Here is a 13,884-nt window from a genome sequence, read left to right on the forward strand (position 1 = left end):
GGGCTGGTGCACTGCCAACACTACAGCACTAATGAAACTTGTCTATATCACTTGCAGTGCTATCTATGTCATACACCTGAAAGCTATTAAATAAATGACTATATATAAATTTATATATTGCAGAGTTCAGAAAAGATTTATATATATATATATACACTGCTCAAAAAAATAAAGGGAACACTCAAATAACACATCCTAGATCTGAGTGAATGAAATATTCTCATTGAATACTTTGTTCTGTATAAAGTTGAATGTGCTAACAACAAAATCACACAAAAATCATCAATGGAAATCAAATTTATTAACCAATGGATGCCTGGATTTGGAGTCACCCCCAAAATTAAAGTGGAAAAACACACTACAGGCTGATCCAACTTTGATGTAATGTCCTTAAAACAAGTCAAAATGAGGCTCACTATTGTGTGTGGCCTCCACGTGCCTGTATGACCTCCCTACAACGCCTGGGCATGCTCCTGATGAGGTTGCGGATGGTCTCCTGTAGCATCTCTTCCCAGACCTGTACTAAAGCATCCGCCAACTCCTGGACAGTCTGTGGTGATGTTGGTGGATGGAGCGAGACATGATGTCTCAGATGTGCTCAATCGGATTCAGGTCTGGGTAAATGGCGGGCCAGTCCGTAGCTTCAATGCCTTGATCTTGCAGGAACTGCTGACACACTCCAGCCACATGAGGTCTGGCATTGTACTGCATTAGGAGGAACCCAGGGCCAACCGCACCAGCATATGGTCCCACAAGGGGTCTGAGGATCTCATCTCGGTACCTAATGGCAGTCAGGCTACCTCTGGCGAGCACATGGAGGGCTGTGCGGCCCTCCAAAGAAATGCCACAGAACACCATTACTAACCCACTGCCAAACCGGCCATGCTGAAGGATGTTGCAGGCAGCAGATTGCTCTCCACGGCGTCTCCAGACTCTGTCACGTCTGTCACATGTGCTCAGTGTGAACCTGCTTTCATCTGTGAAGAGCACAGGGCGCCAGTGGCGACTTTGCCAATCCTGGTGTTCTGTGGCAAATGCCAAGCGTCCTGCACGGTGTTGGGCTGTGAGTACAACCCCCATCTGTGGACCTCGGGCCCTCATACCACCCTCATGGAGTCGGTTTCTAACCGTTTGTGCAGACACATGCACATTTGTGGCCTGCTGGAGGTCATTTTGCAGGGCTCTGGCAGTGCTCCTCCTGTTCCTTCTTGCACAAATGCGGAGGTAGCAGTCCTGCTGCTGGATTGTTGCCCTCCTATGGCCCTCTCCACGTCTCCTTGTGTACTGGCCTGTCTCCTGGTAGCACCTCCAGCCTCTGTACACTATGCTGACAGACACAGCAAACCTTCTTGCCACAGCACGCATTGATGTGCCATCCTGGATGAGCTGCACTACCTGAGCAACTTCTGTGGGTTGTAGAGTCCGTCTCATGCTACCACAAGTGTGAAAGCACAACCAACATTCAAAAGTGACCAAAACTTCAGCCAAAAAGCATTGGTACTGATATGTGGCCTGTGGTCCCCATCTGAAGAACCACTCCTTTTATTGAGTGTGTCTTGATAATTGCCATTAATTTCCATCTATTGTCTATTCCATTTGCACAACAGCATGTGAAATTGATTGTCAATCAGTGTTGCTTCCTAAGTGGACAGTTTGATTTAACAGAAGTTTGATTTACTTGGAGTTATATTCTGTTGTTTAAGTGTTCCCTTATATTTTTGAGCAGTGTGTATATGTATATATATATATGTGTATATATATATATATATATATGATTTTTCTGTATTTTCATGACTATGAAAATTGTACATTCACACAGAAGGTATCAAAACTATGAATTAACACATGTGGAATTATATACTTAACAAAAAAAGTTTGAAACAACTGAAAATGTCTTATATTCTAGGTTCTTCAAAGTAGCCACCTTTTGCTTTGATGACTGCTTTGCACACTCTTGGAATTCTCTTGATGAGCTTCAAGAGGTAGTCACCGGAGATTTTCACTTCACAGGTGTGCCCTGTCAGGTTTAATAAGTGGGATTTCTTGCCTTATAAATGGGGTTGGGACCATCAGTTGTGTTGTGCAGAAGTCTGGTGGATACACAGCTGATAGTCCTACTGAATAGACTGTTAGAATTTGTATTATGGCAAGAAAAAAGCAGCTAAGTAAAGAAAAACGAGTGGCCATCATTACTTTAAGAATTGAAGGTCAGTCGGTGCGAAAAATTGGGAAAACTTTGAAAGTGTCCCCAAGTGCAGTTGTAAAAACCATCAAGCGCTACAAAAAAACTGGCTCACATGAGGACCGCCCCAGGAAAGGAAGACCAAGAGTCACCTCTGCTTCTGAGGATAAGTTTATCCGAGTCACCAGCCTCAGAAATCGCAGGTTAACAGCAGCTCAGATTACAGACCAGGTCAATGCCACACAGAGTTCTAGCAGCAGACACATCTCTACAACAACTGTTAAAAGGAGACTTTGTGCAGCAGGCCTTCATGGTAAAATAGCTGCTAGGAAACCACTGCTAAGGACAGGCAACAAGCAGAAGAGACTTGTTTGGGCTAAAGAACACAAGGAATGGACATTAGACCAGTGGAAATCTGTGCTTTGGTGTGAGGAGTCCAAATTTGAGATCTTTGGTTCCAACCACCGTGTCTTTGTGCGACGCAGAAAAGGTGAACGGATGGACTCTACATGCCTGGTTCCCACCGTGAAGCATGGAGGAGGAGGTGTGATGGTGTGGGGGTGTTTTTCTGGTGACACTGTTGGGGTTTTATTCAAAATTGAAGGCCTACTGAACCAGCATGGCTACCACAGCATCTTGCAGCAGCATGCTATTCCATCTGGTTTGCGTTTAGTTGGACCATCATTTATTTTTCAACAGGACAATGACCCCAAACACACCTCCAGGCTGTGTAAGGGCTATTTGCCAAGGAGAGTGATGGGGTGCTACACCAGATGACCTGGCCTCCAGTCACCAGACCTGAACCCAATCGAGATGGTTTGGGGTGAGCTGGACCGCAGAGTGAAGGCAAAAGGGCCAACAAGTGCTAATCATCTCTGGGAACTCCTTCAAGATTGTTGGAAGACCATTTCCAGTGACTACCTCTTGAAGCTCATCAAGAGATTGCCAAGAGTGTGCAAAGCAGTCATCAAAGCAAAAGGTGGCTACTTTGAAGAACCTAGAATATAAGATATATTTTCAGTTGTTTCACACTTTTTTGTTAAGTATATAATTCCACATGTGTTAATTCATAGTTTTGATGTCTTCAGTGTGAATGTACAATTTTCATAGTCATGAAAATAGAGATTTTTTTTTTAAATGAGAAGGTGTGTCCAAACTTTTGGTGTGTGTGTGTATGTATGTGTATATATATATATATATATATATATATATATATATATATATATATATATATATATATATTTAAAAACATTTTTTTTTGCATTTTACTTTTAACATGCTTCAATATTCTCTTCAGGAGACTTGAAGCTGCGATTATCTGATCGCTTCTGTTACGCATGGCAGGGCTTCAGCCATTCTGTGTGTAACAAATTTGCTCTGAGCACTGACCACGGGGTGGCGCTCATAGCAGTTTGGCAATGACAACCACAGGGGTCTCCTGCGGATCCCGGGTTGTCATGCCAACCCATCAGCGCCCCGCGATCATGTGACAGGGACGCCGATGGACGGAGCTAATGACGCGCTTCTGGCGTGATCATGTAAATGCCGTTGTCAGAGACTGACAGTGGAATTTAACATATTAACAGCCGCAGGTGGATCGCGATTAGGGACACATGTAGACTGTAAGCTTGCGAGCTGGGCCCTCACTCCTTTCGATATGAGATATGCTTATTCTGTATTGTCTGTATATGTCCCCCCTAAAATTTGTAAAGTGCTGCGGAATATGTTGGCGCTATAAAAATAAAAACTATTATAACTATTATTACATGTCAGCTGATGAAAAAAAGGGGGGGGGGCGGCGGCATATGACGTATCTGTACGTTTTAGGTCGTAAAGGGGTTAATTTTATCATGTCATGCACTGGAAAGACAGAAAAAAAATTCCAAGTGCTTTGAAATTGCAAAAAAAAGTGCAATTCCACAATTATTATTTTTTTTATTTACCATGTTCACTATACGGTAAAACTGCCTTGGTAATATGTCAGTACGATTACATTAAAAGAAAAAAAAGGGGGTTTGGTACAGTGTTAGCCAGCTGAAAAAAAGATTACTCTCAGTGGGAAAAACAAGGTAATCTTGTAGTTATGATGCCTTTTAATGGCTAACAAAAATAAAATAAATGATGTTGCAAGGCAAGCTTTCGGTACAACTTGGGTCCCTTCCTCAGGCATGGTATGACCGATTAGACAGATAGCAAATGTATAGTTTTTTTTTTATTATTTAAGCTGTGAAAAAAAATTTAAATTTTGAAAAAAAAACTTTAGCTTGTGTCTACATATTCCAAGATCCGTAACATTTTCAAGATATGGGGCTATGTGAGGACTTATTTTTTGCATCCTGAGCTGACGTTTTTACTGATACCATTTTGGGGTAGATAATGTTGTGCATTGCATTTTATTGCAATGTTGCGGTGGCCAAAAAAACTTGGTTCTGGCGTTTCGATTAGTTTTCTCACTACGCTGGTTACCGATGGGATTAGTTTATATTTTAATAGATCGGACTTTTACGGACACAACAATACCAAATATGTATTTTTTTTCTAATTGCTTTATTTTTATTGGTGCAAAAGGGGAGTGATTTTTAACTTTTTTTTGTATTTTTTTTTTATATATATTTTTTTATACATTTTTTTTTACCTTTTTACAGTATTTAATAGTTCTCTTTATTGGATTCGAAGCTGCGATCGTCTGATTGCTTGTACTATACACAGCTTTGCATCAGCACTACTATGTATAGTGAAAATTACAGCTACAGGCTGGCTTTCACAGGAGAATCGTTATGACAAGCACAAAGGTCTTCAGCAGACCCCTGGCTATTATGGCAACCCATTGGCGCCTCGTGATCACGTCATGGGCTCCTGGAATGATGCAGCTATCCGAGATTGACAGTGGCATTTAACAGCTGCAGGCGGAGCGGTGATCCTCCCGCGGCTGTTAGAAGCACATGATGGCTAATTAAAATCAGCCATCATTTACTGCTCATGACATATTTCTTAAATGTACGTCTTGTGTCTTGAAGGGGTTTGCTGTGACCCCTTTATCAACCCAGCAGGTGTATCCTTATTGATCAACATGTGACGGCATATGGTCTTAACAATTAGGAACAAGGAATTTTCCAGTTTTTTACAAAATCTGTGTAAAGGGAAAGAAATATTACTTACTCCTTGAATCCCCTCCACGCTGATTGTCCCCCACTTGTACCGTAAATGAAGTAGACTATTCGGTCACCCGACCACTCCAGCCATTCAATTGCCTCACTGGCCATGTTCATACATGACTACTGAAGCCAGTGATGGACTGCACCAGTAATCTGACTGGTGGATTATTTTACAAGACTGTGAGATGAATTTGTTTTTTGTGTTTTTTATCTACAGCAACTTGTGTAGTGGATGCAACTGTTGTGTCACAGCCAGTGCTGAAAACCAACAACTTTACACCCAAGAGCCCTGTGTCTACAGTGTACCCTCCTCCGAGTATCAAGCGAAGGCCTTCCTCCTTTCTAGCAAAAATGAGAGGCACAAGACGCAATCCTGTACTGCTGACTGCCAACATAAAGTTGCCTCCTGGAATATCCAAAGCTACAGACTATCCTGATGAATCAAGTAGTGTTCGAAGGAGAGAACAGCCTGGCCGAAGAACTGACAGCATCCAGTCTGTATATGTCCCTGATGGTTCGGAATTAGGAGCCATACAGGGAGCAGTAGATTATGAACCCACAGCCAAACTAATACGTCGTTTCTCAGATCCTCATCTCCAGATCCCCTTTCCTGAAGAATCCAACCTTTGAAGCATGATAACGATACATGTGTGTACTTCACAGCTTTTTTTTTTTATTAGTTGCTGAAAAGAACTACTTTAGTCTCCTGATGCAATGAATATCGATGACAATTTTGAAAAAATGGGATGTATTCATTAATGTATTTAAACAGACTGTGGCCTGTGGCCCCTCACATGTATACAGGATGCCATGTTGGGTGTATGAAAGGAAAGCTGAGTGTTAGCATTGAGTGTTACCCTTCCTACAGTTGTGTAGGAATTGCGTTCCAAACTGTTCATTCCAGTTTTGTAATATGATAGGACCAAATGAGTAATTTTTTTGCCTTGTGCACCTGTTACAGTACTATTTTCAAATGTATGTGACATAGCGTTTTTAATATTTTGTTTCATTTTTTATACATATATGAATATATAAAGTAAGCGGTGGACAAACTATTATGTTAGAGGCAAGAACTGTTCAAAGTTTACTTGAAACATTGTTCTTGTTTTTAGAGATGACAGAATTTTCAGCAAGATGCCCCAAACAATGTAAGTATTAGCCTTTATAGAAAGTGATCAACAGCAGTGCAAAATTCAGAAGGCAGTGTTAAATGGACGTGACCTAGGACACGGAAAACTGATGCCTTATCAGTATCCTATTTCTATTTGCACATTTACCAGTGTTTGTTGCATGCATACATACCGCATCTATTCCCAATTTGTCTACTAACCATTGTATTAGATGTAGTCAAGCCCACTCCATCTGACTTGCAGCATTTGCCTTCTTATTCTGTATACAGGGATTTCCAAATGCTATATTCTGTAAGCATTCCAGTTGAATTGATTGAAGATATCCATACACAAAGGTTTTTTCCCTTTATACAATGAAAATGTATTTTTATATTTCTCATGTTAGACAGTAGTAAATAAAATAAAACCTATTGGCGAGAGTAAAGCCTCAATCACACGTCCATGTAACTATCTGATTGCACAAATAGCTCAAAAACTTGACTTGGTTCTGTCCAACTTGTCAATCAAACTCGCCTTTAGGTGAATGGGTCGGAAAAAAAAAAAAACGGACAGCACATTGAAACCATTGGTATTTGCTACTAGATAATTGATTGACACACCAACGGTATAGATGGACACAAGGACCTATAATGGATGAAGATCAGATCCAGTTCACTGTTTTTTGCATAAAAGAGAAAAGCTGACATATGTGTTCAGCTTAATGGTTCAAATTACTGACTTACAGTGCATTGTTAATTTGGCCCCCTTGAGCTTTTCTACCTTTTGCCTCATTTCTGGCTTCAAACATAAAGATATAAAATTCGAATTTTTTTGGGAAGAATCAACAACAAGTGGGACACAATCGTGAAGTGGAACGAAATTTATTGGAGATTTTAAACTTTTATAAAAAAAATATATATATATATATATATATATATATATATATATATATATATATATATATATATATATATATATATATATATATATATATATATATATATAATATGAAAAGTGGGGCGTGCAATATTATTCGGCCCCCTTGAGTTAATACTTTGTAGCGCCACCTTTTGCTGTGATTACAGCTGCAAGTCACTTGGGGTATGTCTCTATCAGTTTTGCACATTGAGAGGCTGAAATTCTTGCCCATTCTTCCTTGCAAAACCGCTCGAGCTCATCGAGGTTGGATGGAGGGCGTTTGTGAACAGCAGTTTTCAGCTCTTTCCACAGATTCTCAATTGTATTCAGGTCTGGACTTTGACTAACACCTGGATACTTTTATTTTTGAACCATGTTGCTTTATGTTTGGGATCGTTGTCTTGTTGGAAGATAAATCTCCGTCCAAGTCTCGGGTCTTTTGCAGATTCCAACAGGTTTTCTTCCAGAATGGTCCTGTATTTGACTCCATCCATCTTCCCACCAATTTTAACCATCTTCCCTGTCCCTGCTGAAGAAAAGCAGGGCCAAACCATGATGCTGCCACCACTATGTTTGACAGTGCGGATGGTGTTTTGAGGGTCATGAGCTGTGTTGCTTTTACGCCAAACATATCGTTTTGCATTGTGGCCAAAAAGTTCGATTTTGGTTTCATCTGACCAGAGCACCTTATTCCACATGTTTGGTGCGTCTCCCAGGTGGCTTGTGGCAAACTTCAAACGAGACTTTTTATGGATATCTTTTGAGAAATGGATTTCTTCTTGCCACTCTTCCATAAAGGCCAGATTTGTGCAGTGTACGACTGATTTGTTGTCCTATGGACAGACTCTCCCACCTCAGCTGTAGATCGCTGCAGTTCATCCAGAGTGATCATGGGCCTTTTGGCTGCATCTCTGATCAGTCTTCTCCTTGTTCAAGATGAAAGTTTAGAGGGACGGCCGGGTCTTGGTAGATTTCAGTGGTCTGATACTCCTTCCATTTCAATATGATCGCTTGCACAGTGCTTCTTGAGATGTTTAAAACTTGGGAAATCTTTTTGTATCCAAATCCGGCTTTAAACTTCTTCACAACAGTATCTCTGAGCTGCCTGGTGTGTTCCTTGGTCTTCATGATGCTCTCTGCACTTGAAACAGAACCCTGAGACTATCACAGAGCAGGTGTATTTATATGGAGACTTGATTACACACAGGTGGATTCTATTTATCATTACTAGTCATTTAGGACAACATTGGATCATTCAGAGATCCTCACTGAACTTCTGCACTGAAAGTAAAGGGGCCGAATAATATTGTACGCCTCACTTTTCAGTTTTGAATTTTTAAAAAAAGTTTAAAATATCCAATAAATTTCGTTCCACTTCACGATTGTCTCACTTGTTGTTGATTCTTCCCAAAAAAATTTGAATTTTATATCTTTGTTTGAAGCCAGAAATGTGGCAAAAGGTAGAAAAGTTCAAGGGGGCCAAATACTTTCAAAATGCACTGTATTTAGATGTTTCATGGTCATGTCTCTCTAAATTAAATCCCACTATAAACATGAAATGGTTGTTGGCCAACCTATGGCCAACAGCCACCTCGTCTGGCTTTTCCATACACAGGATTGCTCATTTGGCCATGCGCTCCTGTTTTCTATAAGAACTCCTCTGTCAGACATGTCTGTTGGCGGCTGTTTTCTGGGTCACAATGCTTACAGCAGTGTGAAATAGGACATGTTCAATCAATACTTCAACCAACAATTCCCTGGACAATACACAATAAACTGTTGGGAAAAGCTGTCAATTTTAACCTAATATTTATGGGGGCTTATCTCTAGAATCTCATATCCTAAATCCCTGCCATTCACAAGATACTGCATTATTTTTATATGATGGGAGTCCATGGCAAAAGCTCAGAGTGCCACACACTGATTAAATTTTCTTACTAAGCAGTTTTGGGAAATAAAATATAATACGAAATGTTCAAATTACACTTGAGGAAACTCATCTGCTTATTTCTTAGCCCTCTTCTTATTTGGGGAAAAAACCCTCAAATGGTTAGGTATATGGTATAGGTGTACAAAAGTTGTTCAGCACTAAACCCCCTGGCACACACACAATGAAAGAGGCACTACCTATTATATATTTAAAGCGTAACATAACTTTTGTACCTCTACCATAACTTTTGGATTTCACATGGCAGTATATTGGTCAGTATTTTGCTTTTAGTATTTGTAAGTCAAAGCCAGGAATGGAACCTACAGTGGAAAGCTTGTAATGCTTCTGAACTTTGGAACCTCTCCTGGTTTTGGCTTATAAATACTGATGCAAAATACTGACTGTGTGAAAGTGAACATGGACATAAGTTTTTCAGTGAACATATTGATTTCCTCTACTACACGTAAAGTCAAGTAACTTTGAAAATCCATTGCTTGTACTAAGTTTTCTTTCAGGGGTGCATTCAGAGCAGATGATCGCAAATGTAAAATAGTTTGTTTGATCTTTTAAAGCCTCGTTAAGATGTCCATGTATCATGGTCCAAGAACGGCCCGCGATGCACAGACTGGCTGCAGGTCTCTTAAACCCAAACTTGACAGCCTCATGTATGCCTATGAGGCTGTCAGGTTAGGGTTAGGAGGCACATAGCCTGTCTGGGCATCGAAGTCTGTACTTGGACCATGATACATGGTCATCTGAACCTAATGAGCGGCGTTTTGAAAAGTGTAGTAATGTGATGAAGACAAATGAAAGTATTCTAGAATGCTTTGCAGGATACTGGATGCACCTCTGCTTTGATGTAGAGTAATACAAGTTAATATAGTGAATTTACAAAGGTACTGAACTTTTTATGCAGTTTATAGATATGTGGGATTTAAAGGTGAATGAGCACTTTAAAGCTGTGTTAAAGCTCCATATGGGATATATAGGTCATTGCCCAGTGACATTTGAATGCAATAAAATACAGCATTGCTTCATTACTTTTGATCAATGACAAATAGTTGATGATTTCTCCATTTGTATTTGCTTGTGTCCACCATGGTACGCATCTTGTAAGTTTTGGTTTTTTTTTCCCTTTCCTTTTCCATTTTACACATGGTTACTGAATTATATACTTTCTTTGAACTGTGTACATTTCCTCTGTTATTTTATATATTGCTCAAGTCATAAAGTGCCTTATTGCCACATAAATATATTGGAATATCATGACCTTCAAGGCCTAAGTGTTTTGATTTGAATGTGAAGTATTCATTATTCAGGAGCTATCATTTGTTTCTAATCTTTTACATTATTGTGCATTTTCCTATGCCTGAACATTTTAAATAATGAGCATATCTTCAGTTTACTTGGTAATGCAGGCAGAATTGTTTGAAGAAGAAAGTAACAGACTATTGCTGTTATGTCCAAATACCAGGTTAATAACCTTTTTTTAAAACTTTACTGCATTGTATATCAGGGTTGAACAACCTCCGGTCCGGTGGAAGGGGTAGGCTACATGTGGTCCGCCATGTTATTTTGTGCGGCCCCCCCAAACTTCTGTATAAAATAATTTCTATGTCGGAGGGAAGAAGACAAATGGCACTGCTGAGAAGCAGGGCTGTTCAAGCACGAATAGTGCATGCACTGTATAACCAGATCTGGGTCCCCCATACATTAAAAAACAAGGGTTTCTTAACACTTGTTTAGCAAAGGTAAGAAAGGCATAGGGGAGTTAGGGTGGAGAGAGTTACAGATGTGTGGGGTCTCCTCCTCACTAGAGTACTGATTATGGGAGAAGAGGACACCTATTTTCCAGATATGTGGGAGTCCTGATAGTGTACCTTGTATCTCTTTAGACATTTATATCATATACTGTTGCTATGCCATAAACCTCTCGTATCGTAATTATTTTTTCAGTTGTATTGTGTCCCTTGGAAGTAGTTCAATGTAACAGTATGGTCCTTGAACCAGAAAAGGTTGTGCACCACTGTTGTAAATTCAGTGCAACAGTAATTTCTTATCTTGTAATTTATGCTTTGAGGGCCAGATTCCTCCATGTGCTATAATAAGCAGAAGCAAGAGAGTGCCAAAGACATTGACAGTTTTTCTAGGGTTTCATATCAAACTCTAAATGCGGCCAAGGATATTAAAAGTCAACCTTGTTAGTTATTTACATAGCACGTTAATGTGTATGTTGATGCTGCTTGACAACTGAAATGAATGGTTGGCATGTCAGACATGTTAAGCCCCCATCTCACATAGCGAGATCGCTAGCGAGATCGCTGCTGTGTCACGGTTTTGGTGACGCAACAGCGACCTCACCAGCGATGTCGCTATGTGTGACACTCTGCAACGATCAGGCCCCTGCTGTGAGATCGCTGATCGCTGCAAAGTGTCGTGGACCATTTTTTGATCGTTGCCCTCCCGCTGGTCAGCACACATCGCTGTGTGTGACCAGCGGGAGCAGCGATCAGGCTGGTAACCATGATAAACAGCGGGTTACTAGGGACACACGCGCACCTAGTAACCCGATGTTTATCATGGTTACGAGCCTGCTAAAGTGAGCGGTAACCTCCCGCTCACCATAGCAGAGTGGTAACCATGATAAACAACGGGTTACTAGGTGCGCGTGTGTCCCTAGTAACCCGCTGTTTATCATGGTTACCAGCCTGCTCCTGCTTCAGCAGGCTGGTAACCAGGAGCAGGACATCGTGGAAAGATTCTTTCCACGATGTCGCTGCTCCCCTGATCGTTGGTGAGCCTGCCTGTTTGACAGCTCACCAGCGACCACATAGCGACGCAGCAACGATCCCTGACAGGTCGTATCGTTGTCAGGATCGTTGCGGCGTCGCTAAGTGTGACGGGGCCTTTAGATTTCAGCTTGTCTGATCTATTGTTCCCATGGGAGATAAGCTGCTGCCAGAACAATCCGGAGAGGGGAATTAGTTGATCCCAATGTCTTGGCCAAGCGTGTAATGCAGTAGGTGAAAAGTAGATAAAACCTCTCGCAGATTACTAGAATTCTCAATTTCGATTCCCTCCTCTCCACTGTACAAGCAGTGTGAGGAGGAAGTTTAAGGCTGTGTGCCCACTATGCATTTTTTAAGCGTTTCCGCCGCGGCAATTCCGCTGCAGAAACGCTTAAACGCTTGGTACAAGGTCTGCCATGTTCCCCAATGATAATCCGCATGTGCTGTGCACATGCTGCGGAAATTTCCGCTGCTGATTATCATTGCAGAAAAATCCGCAGCACTACCAATTATTTTGCGTAATCGCAGCGTTTTCGCCGCCATTGACTTGCATTGAATTGCATAATCGCATTGAATGTGCACATGCGGATATTAAGCGATTCAATGTGCAGATGGTACCCGGGTTTGGAGAAGAGGAGACTCTCCTCCAGACCCGAGTACCATAGAACCTGTAAAAAAAAAAAAAAAAAAAAAGAATATATATTATACTTGGCCCCCGGCCTCCATAGCGTTGCGTCCTGGCTTCCCGGCAGCTCGCAATGGTCTAAAAGGACCTGCCATGTCATCATTTAATCATGTGACGGGTCACGTGGACGTCGGCGGTCGCGTGACCTGTCACATGACTAAATGACGACATGGCAGGTCCTTTTACACAACCGCGAGACACCGGGAAGACCGGATGCATCGGATAAGGGGATCGGGGGCCATCAGAAGGTGAGTATAATATTTTATTTTTTACCATTCTTTAACGGTCACACTATATAAATCCATGCCGATTGCTTTTCCAAGTGATGCTAAAATCGCTTGACAACCCGCATGCGGAAATGCATGTGAAGAACGCTTCACTTTCTCTTGTCCCTGGCATGTACAATCCGCATGCGTTTTTTCTGCCAGGGAGATGCAGAAACTCTCAGGAAAAATCCGGAGCATTTCTGCATTTGGGCACTCAGCCTAATGACACTTTTGCAGCTCTGTTCAATATCTATGGGATTAAAGGTAATAGCAGAGCTCAGGACCCTTATTCTAGTGATCAGTGGGGGTCCTAGTTGTGAAGGCTCCAGTGATCAGACATTTATCTTCTATAATGTGGATAAGTGGTAAATATCCTTCACAGATTTTACACATGATCCGCTTAAATGTGTCATCACTTTAAGAGAAAGGAATTGTCAATTCTGAATTGGTATAGTAAACTTTTATTTTTTTCCGTATCTATAGCTACATTGTTCAAGCATGGTCTTTTATCCAACTTTATTTTTTTTTAACTTGTTTTATTGAAGATTATACAACATAACAAGGTTACATCATAGAACAAAAAGCATTTCTCATTGCTCATTTATAGCATCTGGCAAAGTTAACCTTGCTCTTAACATACCATGGGCCATTTATCCTACTTTTATTTACTATTTCATAGCTTAAATAAACAAAAAAAGCCGCCTCACCGTGTCCTCTTAGTATAGCTCAGTCCGTTTTGCAATGCTATGGGTCTCCAACCAATAGCCGTGACTTAAGGCTTCACATAAGAAAAAAAAATTTGGTGAGTCCCAAGAATAATTAAAATCCTCAATTTATTAGAAAATAATTA

The 13,884-nt window shown here is 40.9% G+C and overlaps 1 protein-coding gene across 9 annotated transcripts in view; it reads left to right on the top strand.

The window, feature by feature from the left end:
* MYO9B (myosin IXB) overlaps window positions 1-7,043 on the top strand; it is a 238,122-nt gene extending 231,079 nt beyond the window's left edge. For 8 of the 9 annotated variants that reach the window (XM_073657341.1, XM_073657251.1, XM_073657105.1 and 5 more), the window contains one exon: window positions 5,555-7,043. In XM_073657341.1, the coding sequence (XP_073513442.1) occupies window positions 5,555-5,967 (413 nt within the window). In that variant the 3' untranslated portion in view covers window positions 5,968-7,043. The remainder of the gene's footprint in view (window positions 1-5,554) is intronic. The other variant, XM_073657626.1, reaches the window with a different exon arrangement.
* Window positions 7,044-13,884: the final 6,841 nt, after the last annotated feature.

The sequence above is a fragment of the Phyllobates terribilis genome, unplaced genomic scaffold (genome assembly GCF_046119375.1).
Source record: "Phyllobates terribilis strain yellow unplaced genomic scaffold, ASM4611937v1 Scaffold_1__5_contigs__length_1240528914, whole genome shotgun sequence".
Lineage (NCBI taxonomy): Eukaryota > Metazoa > Chordata > Amphibia > Anura > Dendrobatidae > Phyllobates > Phyllobates terribilis.